Source organism: Xyrauchen texanus, chromosome 36 (genome assembly GCF_025860055.1).
Source record: "Xyrauchen texanus isolate HMW12.3.18 chromosome 36, RBS_HiC_50CHRs, whole genome shotgun sequence".
NCBI classification, from domain to species: Eukaryota; Metazoa; Chordata; class Actinopteri; order Cypriniformes; family Catostomidae; genus Xyrauchen; species Xyrauchen texanus.
Window position 1 is genome coordinate 36,860,892 of NC_068311.1, and position 21,055 is coordinate 36,881,946.

The 21,055-nt window shown below is 38.6% G+C and overlaps 1 protein-coding gene across 1 annotated transcript in view; it reads left to right on the plus strand.

The window, feature by feature from the left end:
* Window positions 1-21,055, plus strand: part of LOC127629870 (cell adhesion molecule DSCAM-like) — a 243,521-nt gene that overhangs the window by 27,340 nt on the left and 195,126 nt on the right. The window contains exons 2-3 of the mRNA XM_052107151.1: window positions 13,020-13,337; window positions 14,373-14,519. Of these exons, the coding sequence (XP_051963111.1) occupies window positions 13,020-13,337; window positions 14,373-14,519 (465 nt within the window). The remainder of the gene's footprint in view (window positions 1-13,019; window positions 13,338-14,372; window positions 14,520-21,055) is intronic.

The window sequence follows — 21,055 nt, forward strand, 5'->3', positions numbered from 1 at the left end:
TCACATTTGCCATTTTTAATGTATCAGTTAGATTTAGGTTTAAAGTTTAGGGGAAGGATGAAGGTTTTGTTGATTTAAAACTTGATAGAGCATTAACCTTCATCATTTGTTTTGGAGACCAATTAACTCGCTTTTAGCAACACACATTGTCCATTTCACTTGGAACTGGCGTAATACATGTAATGAACCACGAAATATCATTTTGTAAATATATCGCCTCAGTGACATAAATCTTTTTTAAATCAGACTGCTATCGTTAGAATACCCTAACAAAAAATCTAAACTAGCCACAAACTTGCCACAAATTTTCAGCAAATTATTTTCACATGCAAATGAGTAGTGTTGGGTTCGAGTCCACCGTAGTCGACTCTGAGTCAAGTCCGAGTCTATAAATAATCATGTCTGAGTCGAGTCCAAGTCCAAAAGGGTCCGAGTTGGACTCAATAACGAGTCCATAACGGTCCAAGTCCGAGTTGAGTCAGAGTAACAGAGATTACGGAGTAATCTTTTCATGAATCTGAATTGAAATTGTAACCGTAAACTCAAAATCAATATTTTAAGCTTATTTTAAACTTCACAGCTAAGAAAAACAATTTGTCAATATAAATGTAACAAAAACACCCCGTTGATTTCATATATACATTTTATGATTATTATTCTGCTGAACAAATTTCAAAATTGTTTCAGAATGACCTTTCAATTATTTGTTGCTTTTCCCCAAAAAACATAGACTAAAGAAAGTGAACGCTTTATTAGTCATTACAACCAGTTATTATTATTTCAAATTAAAATTTTTGTCCATTCAATTTAGTTTATTTTTATCTAAAATGATGGGTGTACTTTTAATGTAATTAATTAAATACATTTAATAAATGGTAATATTAACACATTTAATAATGCCCATAAAATTAAATACAATAACATAAAATAAAAAAAGAAAGGATCAGATACCATAACAATTTTGTTTTGTACTACTACACTTCACACTTTTCAGTCCTCCTGCTGTGTCCAGGTTTAGCCTACTTCAAAAAAATCAAGATCAAATTTTTTTGACAAACTCTCCTTGGGCTGATGTTTCATTTCACATTATATTTAGTATGGATAATAGGTGAATAGAGACTTCTCCCCTCACTTGTGTTCTTCATTGTATTTTCTGACTTTTTTTGCCATTGAAACAAGTGCCAGCTTATAAGGTAACACACAGAGGTTGCTGTGGCAATAAATATGTGACGGACTGAGCTATAGTACAATTTCCATCGTGGTCTATTTCATCCATCATATTAGTTTAAATATCCCTGATACATAGTAAATTTGAATTGGTCTCGATATAGTCAACATTTTCAGTTAGAAATTACTGCGTAGTAAGCGTGAGTCTGATAAAACTTGTTCTATTTAATAATTGCAGAGTTGGGGAATCTACTTTTTAAAGTGTACTTAAATTAGTGATATTTCTGGATGATAGCGGGAGAGCACTCTTACTTTGAAAGAGTGTGAGCTGCTGATCTCAGCCAAAATAATCACACGTAAGGACATATACACGTGAAAACTGATGTGCAGTATCAAATACACCGAATGTATGATTGTACTAACTGTAGAGAGCACATCAATAAGTCACTAAATGCTCGAGTCCGAGTCAAGTCTGAGGTCTAGTCCAAACGTTTTCGCTTGAAAACACATCTTTTTCTCTCTGTTTTGGCCTTCCGTCCACACTGAGATGGCGTATTTGTCCGCGAAAACTGAGCTTTTTGAAAACGCAGTGGATACTTTTGAAAACGCAGTTTTCGCGTTGTTGTGTGGACTGTGAAAACGGATGCTTTGGAAAACGATGACGCATATTTAGTCATGTGATCTATATAACCAAAAAATCTACATGTCGACCTGTGTTATAGCGTCGCTGTTGTGCCTGATACTCACTTTGATGGCGTTGTTAAAAAATAAATGTCACTTTGTACAACCTTCACATTACATTCCTTCAAAGGCGAAGGGAAGTTTACTCGGAATTGGTGTCCGGCGACGGAACACGAGGACAATTGCGTTTCAAACAGTACATGCAGTGGGGATTTTCCACATGCGCAGTAACAAGATTTAAGCATTTTCATATGTTTCAGTGTGGATGAGCAACTTTTGGAAAACGCTTGAAAACATTAGTGTGGACGGAGAGCGTTTTGAAACAAAAATGCCGTTTTCAAATGTATCCGGATTAACGTAGACGTAGCCTGAGAAAAAATGCATTAGAGTCTGTGACAAGTCCAAGTCCATTCAAATTAGACTTGCGACTCCGAATCAGAACTCGAGTATTCCAACTCTACAAATGAGCTTGTGATTCCCCTCTAATGTATGCCAGAAGTTTGCAGCTCTCCACCACTAGTGGTGAACCTCCGGAAAACCTTTGGCAACAATGGAAATTTGCCTTAAGTTTGCCGCAAATCTCATTTGCATGTGAAAATGATCAGTGGCGAATTTGCAGCAAGTTTGAGGCAAATTTGCCATGAACTCTCAATTTTTGTAACGGTAGACATGAGACTTGACTTTGGTTTTTCCTTCATATAGACAGTATTCGAGCCATGACATGACACTTTGAACACAAACATTTTAGAGTCACACTTGTTTGTAAATACAGTTTTAAATCCCATGCACTGACTACATGAACATAGCATTATTGTTGTCTCTACATATTAAACTGGATATTTAAATGTTTGAATCCCCCATGATACAAAAACCTTTAGGGTTAAACATCAGAAAAAAAATCTATAGTGTTGAGAATATCGAATGCTTCGATTGAAATTGCCTTACGAGATGTTCATGCCATCAGCTGGGCAAATTCAGACATTAAAGGCTAGATCTCAGCCCACTGCCAAGTCGGCTCTTAACGAGCTGCTCACGTTCGCTTGTTTAAAACTGACAACGGGAATCAGTGGCGCACCGCAGGGCCACACTCTGCGCGCTTTACCCTTTGCCGACATCAGAGAGCCGATCTGTCTGCACATATCACAGGCTAGCAGACGGCAGGCCTTTTCTTGACTGTCATGTTCTGCTTAATATTCATGAAAGCAAATTGGGAGACAGTCATTTGGCAAGTGCTGCGAGTGCTAAAGCCTGTGGGGGCTGTAGGAGAGAAGTGCATACTCACAGTGGCAAAAATATTGTCCCACTCGTACCTAACTTGTCCTCAATCCTTGCCCACTGTCGGCAGTTGCTCCCTTCAGCACCTTGTCTCATAACACCCCTCCACCGAACCCAACGCCCCTCAGGCGTTGTGCTGAGTGCAGCTTTAATTACCCCAGGCCCCTGACAGAGACTGTCACTGTGGAGCAGATATGCCATGATCCCGTGCAGCAGTGACAGGGCAGACAGTGGTGCTCCTATGCTCACCAGACCTGGCACAAACAGTAGCACATGAACAAAGTACAACATTGGCTCAATCAGAGAGCACTCATATTGTTGGAGTTATCTGCATAAAGTATGTATTGCTTTATTGTACATTCTTGCTGGATCAAAGATATTGGTTCTGTTTCAAAAACGAAAAGGCTTCCTATGTAGAATGATTATGATGTCTTCTAAAGGCTCCAATACACTCAGGGTGAATTTTTTTCCCTGATTCATTCTTAGCTCAGAGCTAGAAAGAATGTTGAAACAGCTGAGCAACAATATACAGTTTGCAAACATTTAGACACATTGCCCACACTGCTGGGGCCAGTGTTTAGAGGATCATTTAAAAATTAGATACATGCTGTAAAATATAAACCAATGTGGATATAAATCGTGTTAAAATTACGACGTTATTCTACGAATATAATACACATGGGAGTTGTTTTAACCACTTGGTGATGATTTAATATACAGGTATATGCAATAGATAATGTGTAACTTGCCATGTTTACATTCTGCGTTCAAGGTGCTAATGCTAATGCTAACACACATGGCTATTGTATGCACTGGTTACAACATTTGCTGTATTTTATTGACTTTTGTAGACATAATCACAAAAATAAATAAATAAATGGCCTTGGCAATCTTGCTGCAAATTCGCCACTGATAATTTTCACATGCAAATGAGCTTTGCGGCAAACTTGCAGCAAATTGTCCATTGTTGACAAAGGTTTGCCGGAGGTTCACCGTTACCGGCAAAGAGCTGGAAACTTCTGGCAAATATTTGCGGTGAATCAAATGCTCATTTGCATGTGAAAATAATGAGCATTACATTTTGTGGCAAGTTTGTGGCCAGTTTAGATATTTTGTAAGGGTCTTCATTGCTGCCAAAGGTTTGCTGCAGTTTCATCACTAACAGTGAAGAGCTGCAAATGTCTGGTGAATTTGCTGCAAATCGAAAGCTCATAGAGTGGCACATTTAACGTAAAGTTAAGAACTCAAATTTTTTGTAAGGTGTCTCTACGCAAATTATTGTACAGATTTGTTTTTGTTTGCACCAGCTCTGTAACTCTATACTCCAGTGTGTTCATGTTGAGTGATCTTACATTTACATTTATGCATTTGGCAGCTTTTATCCAAAGCTACTTACAGTGCACTTATTACAGGGACAATCCCCCTGGAGCAACCTGGAGTTAAGTGCCTTGCTCAAGGACACAATGGTGGTGGCTGTGGGGATTGAACCAGTGACCTTCTGATTACCAGTTATGTGCTTTAGCCCACTACGCCACCACCATCTTGGCTGAGTAAAGAAATCAACCAGAAATAAATGTTGTCCTCAAAGTAGCTGGAGCATAAGGTCACACCCACTGATGACATGACATACTTATGGTAGTAACAAGGTATTTAAAAGCTAGTATGAAGTTTTCCTGAAAGTTTGCACTGGCAACCTGTTTCAAATCTGTTTCACAGCAACGAACACAAATATTTTTTTTTTTTCTGGCCAGATTATGTTTAAAATGTCGCACCTATTCTTTCTTCAGTTTTATCTGAAGTATATTCACAGCCTAAGACACCTTTTTTTTCACTGAAACACACTTTGTGCAACTTCAGATGCAAATGTTTGGCCAACACATTGCGAGTGCAATACTTAACTTAACGTACACTCTAGCATGTGGCAGTAACAAAACAAAAAAATCTTGGTGGACAAGTTGAAATAAATGTGGATTATAAATATATTTCATTCAATGCTAAAAATAATAAAAAAATATGGTTCAATCTCATTAGAAATTGACTAATTAGTTATATGCTACTGCCAAACTCATTGAGTTTCCCTTAGTGCTAAGTGTGAGGATACTCTCCTAGGGTTTCCAGCTGTCCTGTACTAGATGGGATGTTCAATAACTTCTTAGAAAATCAGCTAATAAATGACGTAATCCATCAATTGTAAGATCTTACTAATTGGCATATTTGAATAGTACTTGGTAGACATATATTCATTTCTGTATTTGGGTTGTTAGTGTTTGCCTCATCAGCATTGATTGCACCTTTGCTAAGATCAAATGCATCAGTGCCCCTGAGAGCAGTTTGTGATGGCTGATTAGACAGATGAACATGATAAATGCTGTTGCGTGTGACTGTCAGTGACTTCTGCATTATGTGTTCTGTAATTAAATGCTTGTTTTTCTTATATATATATATATATATATATATATATATATATGTACTGTATTATACTTTTAGCCTTTAGTGCATGACTTGGAAATAGATACATTTTAAGTAGTGCTGTCAGTCGATAAAAATATTTAATAACATTTAATTGCATGCTTTTCCATAGTTAACAGTGATTAATTACAGATTTTAAAGTGCTGTTTTATTTATTTATTTATTTATTATTTGGCTTCCCAGTGGCCTCTTATTCCTTGTGAATTGAATCGAGTGAACTATTCACCTCAGAATGGCCTCAATACTTTTAAGGACCAATGTAATATTATTTTGCAAACACTTTGTCAGACTTTTTTTTTTTTTTTCATGAGATCAGGCTGCATATGAACTATCGACATGAAACTAAATTAAAAGATACACTGTACCTGAACATGACCTGGAGGCCAGAGAGAAAATATAAGTGCGGACATTTCCATTCACAAATTTGAAGTTGATTTGACACGTTCAGTGAATTCTGGGCTCAAACAATGAGCAGATGTTCACGTGGAGGCCGATAGAGTGTGACTGGAAATCTGCCTCTGGCATAAAGCTAATCTCCTGGTGCTCTCCAAGCCGGTGCTCTTTAGCATACAGTCAGTACTACAAAAACTCTTTTTCTCCGTTCCCAATTCTACTTCCTTGCTGTGACAATATCCTCATGCAGCACTGAAACTGTGTAAGTGCGTGAATCTCACAAAAAATATGAGAACACATCCTAGCCTAAATAAAAAAAGAAATCTTAAATTTCTTTATCATTATCATGCCAAGTAAGCACATTCTCATTATTGTAATGCCAAAAAAAAAAACAAATCTAATTTCCAATGTAATGCAAAAAAGCAATTACATATTATTGAAATGGTAAATTATTCATAAGTCATTGTATATTCGTTGTACAGCCTAGTAATTTATGCTGATTTTAATGCATAAAATAATTGCATTGCTGTAATTTTTTAAAATGCAATATAGTACGTTTTGCATTCCACTGGCTGGAACTGTGCTTAATCGTCATGAAAATAATGACACCATTAAAAAATATTAAGGTTTTAAAAAGGTTTCATTTTCTTTATTAAAAACATATAATCCATGTTTGTTGGATAATGTGACCTGAATATGTTTTAGCAAGTTTGCAACTTGGTTTGCAATGTTTGGGCTGGATGGCAGCTTGATAAATCCTTCTTCATAGAAAATCAGAAATTCTGGTCACACTTACATTAATGTTCCCTCTGTTAATGGTGTATATATAGGGGTTCATTGATGACTTAAATTAGTTACAAATGCATTATACATAATTTATATGCAGTTATAACAGCATGAATAAAAGCATAAAAAACGTTCATGCAATACGTGCAGAATTTAAATTTACATTTTAACTTACATGTTATAAATGCTTAATAAATACTCCGGACCCACTTCATGTTCAGTGTCTTAACTACCATGTACTAAGCATTTAATACAATGTACTTATTATGTACATACAGTAAGAGTTGTTACAGTGTACTTACATTTAATGTACCTGCATGTAATTTAATTCAAAGTTACACTGTTAACCTTACCCCTAATCCTAAACCTAACCCTACCCCAACTCATATCCTAAACCGTAATCTAAACCTTAACCACTTCCCCTAAACCTACCCGTACCTCAACCAAAGTAGCAGCAAATGTGAATTTTTTTTTTGAATTCTGCAGAACAACATGTAGTTACACAATAAGTACATTGTATTTGTATGTATTTTAATGTTTGTACATAGTATTTAAAGACACCTAATATATAGACAAATAGTTATTATAGTGAGATAAACAGGAGACATAATGTATTTGGGGTACATTCCACTTTGTGTTTATATAAGGGATGTGAACTGATTAAAAATGTTTAACTAATTAATTGCAAGTTTTCTGTGATTAATCACAATTAATCATGGCACATCGTACATCAAAACAAACACTAATATATAACATTCATATATTTGCTTTATAGTTCTTTTAAAATAACTTGTAAGAAATTGGTTAGTCATGTTTTTTTTATTATTAATTAATTACTGCATGTACGTGTTAAAATGTTACGTTTTTTTTTTTTTTGAGGATATAGTTAATTTAGAAAAAAGATTTCTTGCTGAAAATCTTTGATAAAAGTATGTATACATGTCATAAAAGAAGTAGAGATGCTGCAATTAATAGTTAATTTATCTGCCATTATCCTGTAGACTTTTTTCCCGCTGTCCTTTTCTGCATATCGTGGCGCCGTTTTGTAGTCCCTTTTGCATGACGCGGCGGCTCATTTTAGCTTATCGCGACCCGTTTTGCTGCCAACCCACTGGCCTGCTTGGTTCTCTTGATGGCCAGTCTGCCCGTGATCGGCCTCAAAGTGCGTCGGCCCACCGGGAAAATGCCCGGTATGCCAGATTAACAGTCCAGCTCTGGATACAAAACAAATTGAATGCTGAAGTTTATTTTGCCGAAGTTTAAAATCTCAAAACTGTTCTTTTATCTGGCTGCCATTCAGTCTCTATCACGTACACACTGGGTCTCTCTCTTGTGGTTTCGCTTGGGGCACTGGTTCAGATTACAGTTAGAGCACATTTCCCACACCTAGCTCACTGAAAATGCTTGTTACTCTTTGAATGTAAAACGTCAATGGGTTCACTAATAATTACGTACGATATCCATACTTCAGTATGTGTGCAGGGAATGTTTTAACGAAACATACATTTATTCCTAGTCTCATTCCACTAATGTTGATCAATTTGGATTTTAAAACTAAAATGTGGATTTTAATAAGGGAGCACATGCCCGCAGGTAGTAATTAGCATACATAAGGGCCTTTCCGTACAACCTCAACTGTATAGCCATTCGTTACTGTCTGCAAATGTGTACTTGTGCTCATGTCTGAGAGCATGTGTATGCCATTCTTTTAATAAGTTGAAACTATTTCTTTAACACTATTAACGTATTTTCCAGTTTTCCCATTAGACACTGACATTTTGTCCAGTTCTGAACACTGGGTGGAATAGGGCAGATCCTTTGCAGTTTTTCAGGGGTTATTTCATCAATGCACACACCACAAGCACAAACACAACAGCGATTCCATGTCACTGATCAAGTAATAGAGAAAGGACCTCTCACAAAACAAACACAGTTGGTACTTTTGACAACAATCAAGTACTTCACAGCTTTTGTAAGGCGGAATTTAATTACCACAGGAGAACTTTAAGTCTTAACTATCACCTTAAAACCAATCACACGATAAATGGCACTGACGAGGGACTACTGTGGAAGACTAAATTGTTCTCCCCTGTACGGTCTGTCAAGGAGCCGTTCAGAGTTCAATCATTTTAAACTTTGAACCTGCTGTTGCCTGATCTTTCGAAGCATCAGCTAATGATTACCAGACAAGTCAGATGAAGTATCATTAAGTGGTCAGTACCAGCGCTAAAAACAGGAGAAGGCGTTGGACGTGTTCGGAATGGCATACTAACAAACCAATCTTACTATATATAGATATGACATAATCTGTAATAATAGTATGGCTAGTATGCCATTCCGAACTCTCCCATTCTCCGAAGCTATTTAGAGTTATGCAGTATGTGCAATTCAAGCTGTACAGGCATCACACAGATGTCCAGGCAAGAAGCAACACCAGAGACAGTTTAGCTAAGGTGGACCACTTGAATTAAAATGAATGGGAGAAATGGGAATGCTCAATATGATAGGTGTAGAAAAGTAATTCCCACCTTACAGGTCAAAGAGCCAATCACATTTTCAAAGTTAATTCTCATGCGCATTAGCTGGACCAGTCTGAAAAATATATTTTTCATTATCCTAACCAACTGTTCTGGAGGTTTCAGTCGTTCCTCATTATAGTAGATAGGAGCTGTACTTTTATGCTGTTTGTATCAATAGAAAATAGCTGCCTTGGAGCGTTTCCAACATGGCCGCCGTGTGGACTAACTTGCCTTGAAAAGGAATTACATTTACATTTAGTAATTTAGCAGACGCTTTTATCCAAAGTGATGTATAATATGAGGAACAGAAGCAATTCCTCATACAAAAGCCAACAATATCCATAGTACCGCAATGCTAAGTTCTAATCGCATCTGGAGTAGGACAGAAATTAGAAGTCAGTATATTTATAAAAATAGACTTTGAGCACACACCGAGTGTAAGCAGCACAAAATGAGTTTTAACTTGGCACAGCATCCTAAAATGTTGCACAAGATGCTAAATAGCAGTGAAATGCTTTGCAACTACTTTGAGACTCCCAAAAAACATCAGTCTGACGAATATGTACTGTACATAGACCAATAAAAATAGCCAGACAGAGAACAGGGTCTACCTCGGACAGATTATCTAACTCTAATTGCTATGCTGTGGACTGTAGGCTAGTGATAGGCTTATGATCAATGATAAGGAAATAAAGTAAACAGCATAATAACTTCTAAAGCCACTTATTGTATTGTCTAATAAATCATCTGTCACAATAATGCAGTGTCTGATTATTATAAGCCTATTTGTTATAACTATCATTACATTTATAATATTTAGATTTTATATTTATCATTATTTAGATTATTATATATTGAATTATCTTTATTTGGGGGTTTATCTCAGCAAATATTGATATATACAATTAACTGTGATTAATTTGAATGATTAATCAGCAACTCATGAAATTAATTCAGTAAACATTTGAATCAATTGACAGCTTTAATATATTTAAGTCTGGGATTTTTGCATACAAGTTGGTTCTAAATTGTAGCCTATATTTTGAATACATTTAAGGGCAAACTCGCTGATAAATATGTGAGTACACACGGTTAGTGAGAGAGACCCAATGATTGTATATAACAGCGTGAGTAATAAAATTCTTATTGCATTAAGATCAGAATGTTTTCACACCATTTAATATGAGACTATACACTCAGCCAAGCCTCTTGCTGGCAAAACAAGATATTTTAACAGATGGTTGCTTCAGTGTGCCACTTGATGAATGAAACCATATGCCTCTGATTGCCACAGTAAAGATTATCACCATTATGAACAGTTGTTAGCTGCTTTCAATTGTTTGCTTGTCAGTGTTTGCTTATCAAGTTTACCAGTGACTAGAGTGTTATATCCGAGCATGTGGGCACACATGTGGTTATGAAAACATGTTTTCTTCTACAGTATGTGCACCTTCTGCTTTGAGTGAAAGCCGCTGAACCTAAGAAAAGGTTGAAACTGCTGCGATTTGAAACCTTGTTAGAAATTTATGAAGTGCTAAAATGTTTGGTCCCGAGGGAAGCGCTGCCAGCTGTCACTAGTGAGCCATTTACTGCCAAACAGAGATTGTACTGGAGCACGGATGGGGATGTGGCACTGAACACTGAATAGACAGAAATTATCAAGAGGTCTTACAGCATCTTGAACATTTATTTGGTTGTTATTGGTTAAATTAAACAAATGATGTGATAACAAAAGTTCTCATAGTGTTGAACTTTACATACTGCGTTGAACTTTACATACTGCTTTATATACTGCGTATGCATTTGTACACATGTTGTGCATTCACTATAGGCTTATCAGACAGTTATTTCTCTGCCTCGGAACACCCCCTCAATTTCCATGAATGCTCAGTATTAAAAAATAGTTAACCCACAAACAAAAATGATGTCATTATTTACTCACCTTTGTGTAATTTAAGCAGCGATAAAGGGGGAGATCATGTATAAAACACTAGGTCGGGAATTCACTATGAATGAATTGCGGCGGGTAAATGTGCAGAATATTTGCATACGCTGTGTGCACTGGTAGTGCACCGGACAATTTTTGTGAATGAAGCGCAATACATTATAAGCCTAAAAGGAATGACAGTTACTTAATTTAAATAGTGAATATGCAGCGCAATTTTAGCCCTGATTGCGCATGTTTAAATTAGATGGGGTGGGGTGGATAGTGGTTAGGTTTTAAATACCACGCCCAAAAGTGGCACAACTTTTAGTGAATCCCCCCCAGTTGTTTGTTCTGAAACCTAGTGATCTGCCACCGGAGGCAGCACTTTAAGGCATCACTGGCGGGTTTAAAATTTGTTCCAGTAGGTAGGTATCTTAATCATGGTGCCTTCTAAGGCCTTGTTCAGACTGCCACTGCCACTGTTTTTGTTTTTGCATATCCAGATTGTTGAGTTTTTGATAGTCTGGACAGCAAAAAGCCACATGAAATCTGAATTTTCCAAAATCTGATTCAGACCACATGGTGGTGTCAAATGCAATTGAAATCCGATTTTTTCAGATGCGTCAAAATGGTCTTTTGCGTCACTGTTAACGTGTAAAAAAAACGGTGACTGCAGCATGGAACATCACAGTATTTACCAGTCTCCTCCATCGCTGAGTTTTTCCTGTGAGATAGAGGAGTTCTGCACCACAACTGGACAATGATTCAGTTGGGATGCTGCCATGAAACATTTAGGAACCAAATGGCTGTTTTTATTTGACGTATTATAGAACTGCTCGATTTAGATAGTTATTCAGAAGCAAGATATATATACATATACATTTATATACATACAATACATTAAATGTGTTAAAAAAAAACGTCTCATGCTGCATTCCATTGAAGTCAGATGTGTAATACTCCTACTCGATTTCTCCGATCACTGACCATAAAGGCATTCCATTGAATTTCACATGATCGGAACATGATGTATAAGGAAATAAAACTGCGATGATCCTGTTAGCTTAACAGAGGTTCACGAGCAGGATGAGATTTCAATAGCAGCATCGGAGAGTGCGCTGGTGATGTCGGACTCCTAGGACTCGACTGGGCTGCCACCTTTGGGTGTGCCTGCCCAGTCTGAGGCCGACACGGAGCTTACCGCCATTCTTGCTCAGGCATGGAACCATCCACCCGCCTCTGAAGCTCGTGGCTTGATGATTCGGAACCTGTGCCCGCAAAATGCTGAGACTTGGCATGTATCAAAACAATGACTGACGTTTTCTTGTTATAGATTCTCGGGTGGTTTTGCATTCACCACCTTTGCTGTTGGTTACAAATATGCCGGCTGCGAGAATAAAAAGTCACATGACTGAAACAGATGAATAGAAACAGGAAGTTGGGGATGGACACTTAAGAGTTTTTCTTGTTGTTGTTTTTTTTATTGTTTTTGCTTTGCTTTTTTTAATAGCCAACAGACTTTACTTTGAATCAAAGCTATGAAATAGGATTTGCTTCTTGCTATTGCTAGTCAGAGGCAGGTGATATTAGGGGGAAGAGTTTCTCATTCTCAAAAGTATTTGATTGGACATTGTGTATATGTGCTAAAAGATAATTTTGTGAGCTTTTAGGAGTACACTAACATACAGATGATACAGACTAACAGACATGGACTAAAAGACACAAAACTCCAATTGTAATTTTATTTTTGACTTTATCAGCAATTTGTCACACTCACTCATCTCTTGTTCTGTCTTTTGCAGTTTTCGGTGAAGATCTACGTTCCAGCTTATATTTTGTCAATGCATCTCTGCAAGAGGTAGTGTTCTCCAGCACCACAGGGGCACTGGTGCCCTGTCCTGCTGCAGCCGTGCCCCCCGCCACGCTGCGCTGGTACCTTGCCACCGGGGAAGAGATCTACGATGTCCCAGGCATCCGCCATGTGCACCCCAATGGCACGCTGCAGATCTACGGCTTCCTGCCATCCAGCTTTAGTAACCTAATCAATGACAATACCTACTATTGCACAGCAGAAAACCCAGCAGGAAAGATCAGGAGTCAAGATCTCCACATTAATGCCGGTGAGTCAGAATAACAGTGTACATGTAATCAAGGAATGGTTTTATCATTAAAGGAATAGTTCCAAAAAGTCAGCAACTCTTTTGTGTTTCATGGAAAAAAGTTATATAGGTATGATGATGATGATAACAATAGAAATAAAGTACAAATGAGAGAAATTCAAGAAGTAAAATGTGTAATGTTGAGAGCTCCTTAGTTTAGCTTTGTATCTTTAGGTATGTAGTATTTAGTATGCTTTTTGATAGACAGATGAAAAACACTGAAATATGAATGAATCTTTGCTCTGGTCAGTCATGTGTGAGAAAAGACAATGGTGGATTTGGGTCCATTTGTTTTTATTAAATTTTCTTTTTTATTTAGGCCGATGTGCATTATCAACATATTTTAGTCACCTGAAACAAACAGCAAGTGACCCTAACTTCTTGTTAAATATACAGTATTTAACAAGCATTTCTAATACAGTTAGATTTTGTTTTATTAAAATATTATTAGAAATTTAAATAGTTTTATTTTTGCCAGAGTACATTATACACTGATAAAGAAATAGATTATAGATATTGCCATATTTAAATATGTATAATAATAATCATGCCTATTATATTCATTTCATTTATTTTCATTAATTTAACAGTGAGAATTTATTTTATTAAAATATCAGTAATATATATATATATATATATATATATATATATATATATATATATATATATATATATATATACCAGAGTTAGAGTACCCTTTAAAATTGAAAAAGAAATAGATTATATTCATTTTAATATTGATATAGGTATAATAATCATACCTAGTATATTTATAAATATACTAGGTATGATTATTATACCCATCTATTTTTTAACAAACTGAGTTGAGTTCACATTTAAACAGAAATAGTAATAGATTATATATTTTAATATTGAAAAATGCATTGGTAATTTAGGATAAATAAAACAACATTTTTAAATGTAATTATACAACCCGTATGGGCTGCCCTTGAGATCACAGTTATCACAGTTTCGATGAATTGTTTTCATCTGCAGTATTCCGGGAGCCGTACACCGTTCGTGTGGCTGACCAGAGAGTCATGCGGGGGAATACGGCCGTCTTCAAGTGCATTATTCCGGCCTCAGTCGAGGAGTACGTCACTGTTGTATCATGGGAGAAAGACACAGTATCACTTGTCTCAGGTAGGGCTCAAGTTGCGCTCTCAGGCCATTGCTCATGTTTTTGGGAAAATTGCAAAAGACTCTTATACCACAACACAATGCATCATGACATGTATGATTTATCATTATCACAAAGTCAGTAACTGGATATGATGTTTTGACTGGTATAATGCATTGGAATTAGATTTTTATTTGGCTGTCATAACCTTTTGGCTTGGAAGTGGCACTCTTCCTTTAGTAGGTGATGGGTCATGATGGTCTATGGGTCTCGAGACCACTTCTGTTTGATCCTGGTGTGATCCATCCAGCTTTTCTTTTTTTTTAACTCAATAGCGCAATGCTCCCTCAGGGTCCAAAAACACATCCAGTCAGATTAAGGTAAACCCAAAATCAGCATAATTAAGACCAATTGGTTGACCAGTCTTTCAGACAACCCAACAACTTGTTGATTTGAATATATGTAGTTTTGACCCCAAAAGCTTGCGAGTAAATGCCCTTTGTACCCCAGTCTCCCAATTTTGGAAAAAAAGTACTGAAAAAAGTATTTGCTTTAAATATGACAGGTTCAAGTGCATTTTTTTGGATTCAGGTGTGCTGAAAAGCTACTCCTAGTTCTTCAAGAACTCTGGGACACCCATCTGCAAAGAATCTAGCCAGACTGACAGACTGCAACATCTTGTTCCAATGGCTTTATTGAGCTTTGAAAAATCCATTCTCTCACCAATCAATGTACATCACTAGTTATGACCGGCTGATGACATTTCCATGGTAACAGTCCTGTCATAATTGGCATGCATGGTTGGTGAAATATGGAGTATTATGCGTGATATTCGTCATACCTGTTCTACAGTCTGCTCCTTTATGAGTGGTTCTGCAATTACATGGTCAGTTTTATTTATAAAGATGAATAACTGCTTCATCTGATGTGGTCGTGGCACATTCCAATATCAAAGCATGATGTGAAATGTCAGAAGCATTAGACCCATCCAACACACATCCCACACTAAATATTTAATGATGAAGGACCACAGATGCGTGGCTGAAAGCTCTCTGGCCTGTCAAGGTGAAGAATTGTTTACTCTTCCAGAGAAATATGCATTGAGATATTTATGCTGGTATGTGTCTTTAATTTTCTTTTTTTCTTTTTTAAATAAAGCAAGTTTGGTGAATCATTGTGTTATGCTAGTATGGTCAACTTGAAGACTATAAGTTTATGAAAATATTACATAGCATGCTCCTAGGTTAGTTGTGGCGATTTTGGTCTATTTGAACATGTATTTTACATTAGAGAACAGTTAGATCTGTGATACATTTGTGCAGTTAAACCAATTACAGGCACTGATTTTAAAGGTTAAATTGATCTAAAAACAACAATGTACATTGTGTGTTGCATTGACTTGATTCGAAACACACGCGTTAATCTACATAAAATACAAATTTACTGTAGAATTTTCTTTCTTAATATACATACCTCATCTTATTGTGCATGATTCATCATTGCACACTCAAAAGAAAAAAATGCTTGTCTTCTTGTAAATTCAATAAATTATTCTGGCTTTGAAATGGCTTTTCTTTATGGCTACCATGCTGAAAAATAAAATGGTAACCTCCAATTGTTAACTCAAGGACCTATTTCTACTTGATTTAACTCATAAATATTGCTTTTGTTGGTGTAGCTTAATTTGTCAGGTAAATTATTCAGTCTTGAAAAGGTTTGAATTGAATAAAAACTGTTTATATCAGACATCCCAAGTCTCCCGGAAGTTCCGGGAGTCTCCCGCGTATTGATAGCGGCTCCCTGATGCCCGCAAATTAGTTAAAATCTCCCGGAATCAAGAGCGAGCGAGCAAGAGCGGTTAGACTGTGCTCCAAACCGTGTAGCGCGCACGGCAGAGAGGGAGAGAGCGAGAGACCTTGCGTGTGTGTGTGTGCATCAAGAAGTGAAGACAGAGAGCATCCTGATTGGCATGTTTCGGTAAGTCAACCAATCAATTGTCAGTGTGGGCGGGCTTTTATCTCTTCTCCCGAACTTAATTAATCAGGACAGTGTATCTAGACACAGGAGCGCCATACCTCCCTGAAATGACTTTTTGCAGGTTGGGATGCCTGTTATATAGATATTGCCACATGAAGCAAATGCTATAGGTTTCCTGATAATAATGTTAACCAAAAGCCAAAGAGCTATTTAGACATTGTTTTAAGCTACTGTTGTTGGCAATGCACCTTTTCAAAAATGTGCCCAATAATCAATTAGTAGCAACTAGTGCTGTCAGTCGATTCAAATTTCTAATCACAATAAATTGCATAATTTTTGTAGTTAATCGCGATTAAACAGCTTTTGAAAGTGCTGAAATTTAATACTAGATATACTTCTTTTCCTGACAAAATTGATTTATATTCATCTTAGTAAAGAAAACAAAACAATATGTAACAATATAATACTTTATTAACATTTTCCAAATAAAGCCTTCCACAGTCTAAAGATAGAAATGCACTAAAATTGCACCAATTCAAGTAACAATAAACGTTTCCCGAAGTCTATGTGGGAGTTTGACTAATTGAAAGAACTAGTCTCCCCATAGTTTTCATTTTCATTCCAATGGGCATTAAATCTCTTAAACTCTCATCCTCCACAATATTAATCTGCTGGTAGACTGTGGCTATCCACTTTCCTAGGAATTGTGAAGCCGTGTACATCATTCGCATCAGTGCGCCACGCCTGCTTCAAGCACTGCTTTGAACTTCACATGAAAAGCGCTTGCAGGCAAAAACGTCTCATTCTGCATTTTGGTGATAGCTAAGTCTTGACTTGCTACTGTGCTAGTTAAAATTAGCCTTACATAGGCTGAAAAATACTTGATTTATATATTTTAAAGTCCCATCAGGGCTTGTTTTGTACATCAAACAAAGAGCTCCTTTCTCCATAATTGTATCACTGACAGGGAAGTGCTTTTGTGCGTGTGTGTGTGTTGTTAAGTGTGCGTCAGTGTAATGACTCCGGGGTGGACACATTACAGAGATTCCGGCCTTCCAACAAGTGTTTATGCTGGATTATGCTGGATTAACAGTAAATGCGTTTATCGCGATTAAGGTAAATTAACGCATTAAATAGTTTAAATGAATTAATTGCATTAACAAATTTATTCTGATAGCTCTAATACCAACACTATTGTAATAATAGCAAATAACCATAGGTTAGCACTGGGATACGCCAATATGCTTTTGAGATCATAGTGACTACAGTATTTAAGTTCCAGAATTACCAAAAAAATCCCATAAAAGCACCATAAAAGTAGTCTGTATGATTTATGAGCAGTATTCCAAGTCTTCTGAAGTCGTATCGTAGCTTTGTGTGAGGAACAGTCCGAATTGTTATTCACTCAAATCTCATTCTCCATCCCGCATGTTAAAACTAGCATGTTGATTTTGCTTATGACTGATGTTAGAATCAATGGTGTATTGGCATCAAAGTCATCAAACCTGAATGCGATTGAGATGAGATTGATGATATTTCAGAACTTTGGTGAAAAAGGGAAAATTAAGTGAACAACAACTTAAATTTTGGTAGGTTCCAGCAGACGAGTTGTATAGACCAGTTTTATGATGTTTTTATGGCATTATGGTGAACATAAACAAATGCAGAGAAGAAAACTGCTTAGTAGTCCTTTTTCCATTTTCCATTGTAAATCATTAATGACATACTAAATACTGTACATCCAAACAGAGCGATTGTGCTTTTAGCAAGGATAGTTCGATCACTTTTCCTGGTCTACTTGGCATAAATCAGTGTTCGTGAGTTGTTTCGGCCCTATAATTCCGCCTTATGCTGGCGATTGTTCTGCAAATCACAAAGAAGATGAAATGCATGATTACAGATTGGGACTTGTCTTAATTAATGAACTGTGATTGAAAATATAATTACAATATGAATTACCTCTCAAAATAAAGACTGTTCCCTTGTCATTTTAAGCAAGGGCCTGTTTTAAATGTGAATGAACAGGGCCTAATGATACTCTAACTTACCATTAACCTGTCATGCATTTTAAAATGGACATTTCTGTGAGCGCTTTCAAATTCATGGCCACGTATACGTCCCCTCCCGGCTTTTGATAAACAATTGACAGCTCTAATAAAGAGATGAAAGGCAACGCAGGTGAAAGGGATGCTTGTGTGCGCATTTGTGAGTGTATATTCCTCTATGAGTGTCTGGGTGCTAATGCACCTTGCAGGCTGTTTTTGTGTGTATTTCAGAGGATTGGCTACTGAATATTGATGTTGGATGGGGAGAAGGCCATTTTTCTTTTGTTACCTGGTCTTTAATCCATTGGCTCACCCATTTGATCTAGTTTTACTTTACTGAATGGACGCAATGAAGCACTGGGTTGCAACAAACAATTAAAGTTGACATGAAATCAAAACTGATTGATTGATTGCTCCTGGTCTTAATAATGTTGTAAACTGTACTACCATTTGTATAATGTTCTCACTCCATACAAAACAATCCAGATTATTTTTTTTTTAAATATTAGTTTCTGTTATTTACACAGATCATCAGATACCAGTACTCACACTGATATTTATGTATGTGTTTTGGATCATATACTTTGATTGGAATGACTGGAAGCTTGAATAATAATTACTAAGCACCATCTTCCCTAGCTGGTATGGAAATTCGACCATTCACAATCCAGTCAGTCAATCTTGATGCTTCTTTCCAAAATACATCACATTATGGAGATAAAATGGGTTGCGATTGCTGTTCCCCTTCTGTCGCTCTCTCCACGTTGTGTCAGAGAAGCGACACTAGGGGTCTCTCTTGAGCGCTGATATTCACATCTGGACTATGAAAAAAGGCCAATGAGAGTTGGCAACCAGTATTTGCATGTCCCGCCCCCGGACATACGGGTATTTAAGCGGCGCAAATACGGGAGTTCATTCAGAAAATTTCTTCGAGCCGATGGTCGTGTTCTGCAACTGCTGCGTGTACACACCGAGTTCCTGCTATCCCTCTGCTGCATGCTGTTGGATTCTACGGCGCACAACAGCGGCTTTCTCCTGTTTGCACGGCTGTGCATTCCTGCCCCTGGGCGCATCGACAGTGCAGATTAAAAAAGCTCTCACGAGTTTTTTTCACAAAAGAGTGACAAGAGTGGGGGAAATGCGTACTTGCACAGTCCTGCCGGCCAGCTGTGTGCCAACGCGTCAGCTGTGTGCCAACGCAGCGGGCCTCGGTGGAACCGAGGCCCGCTGCGCTGGCACATCAACTGCCTAGAGCTGCTGGCTGTTTTTCTGGCCCTGCAGAAGTTTCTCCCGTTAATTCGGAACAAACACGTCCTAGTCAGGACAGACAGCACCACGGTCGTAGCCTACATAAACCGTCAAGGCGGAGTATGCTCCCTCCACATTTCACAGCTCGCCCGTCGTCTCCTCCTTTGGAGTCAGCAGCGACTCAAGTCACTGCGCGCCACTCACATCCCCGGCAACCTCAATGTGATAGCGGACGCGCTGTCAAGCTATCAAAACGTCCTTATAAGGATGCATCTTTATAAAGATGCCTTTCCGCCCCTGTGTTGTTCCTGGATGCGGTAGAGTGCTCTCCGCTTCCGACGGCCACAGGCGTTGTCTCGTGTGTCTGGGTAGCGATCACACCGAGGCTGCGTTTGTGGATGGTTCATGTTCTCACTGCGAGAACATGACCATGACAACGTTGCGGTCGCGGCTTGCTTACAACCACGAGCAAGCCATTCCAGCCACCCCCCGTGTTGCTCCTTCTTCCCACGGGATTGAGGACGATGCGGCTGGCGATGGAGGCGATTTGGGGATGGCAGCGGGTGCAGCTCCGCCGGGTACGCCCCCTCGGACCACCCGCACCCCAGCACGCTCGTTGATTCCCGGCCGTGCTCGAGGCATCGGAGGGCTTGTTATCTGATGCTGAGGACTCCCCTGGGCTGCCGCTTTTGGGCCTGCACGCCCAGGCTGAGGCTGACGCACAGATGACCGACATGCTTTCCCGGGCAGCCAACAGCGTGGGCTTGGATTGGAACCCTCCATCCTCTCCACAACATCACGGCTGGACGACTGGTTCCTGAGGTCTGGGCGCCGCTCACAGCCTCGCCCCCCCGGTCCCGTTTTTCCCGGAAGTGCATGACGAGCTGATGTCTTCGTGGAGAGCACCCCTCTCCACTCGTCACACCGCCACAGGCTTGTCCGCCCTTGCCACCCTCGACGCCGGAGCGCGCCATGGGTACGAGGCGATTCCCCAGGTGGATAGGGCGGTTGCGATCCATCTATGCCCCAGAACCCCTACCACCTGGCGAGGTCGCCCCGTACTCCCTTCCCGGACCTGTAGAGCAACCTCCTCGCTGACAGCGAAGGCCTACAGCGCCACCGGACGCGCCGCTTCCGCCCTGCATGCCATGGCTCTCCTGCAGGTCCACCAAGCCAAGGCACTACGCGACATGCATGGGGGTGGCCCTGATCCCGACACGCTGCAGGAACTGCGCTCAGCGACCGACCTCGCCCTGAGAGCGACGAAGGTCACAGCGCAATTGCTTGGG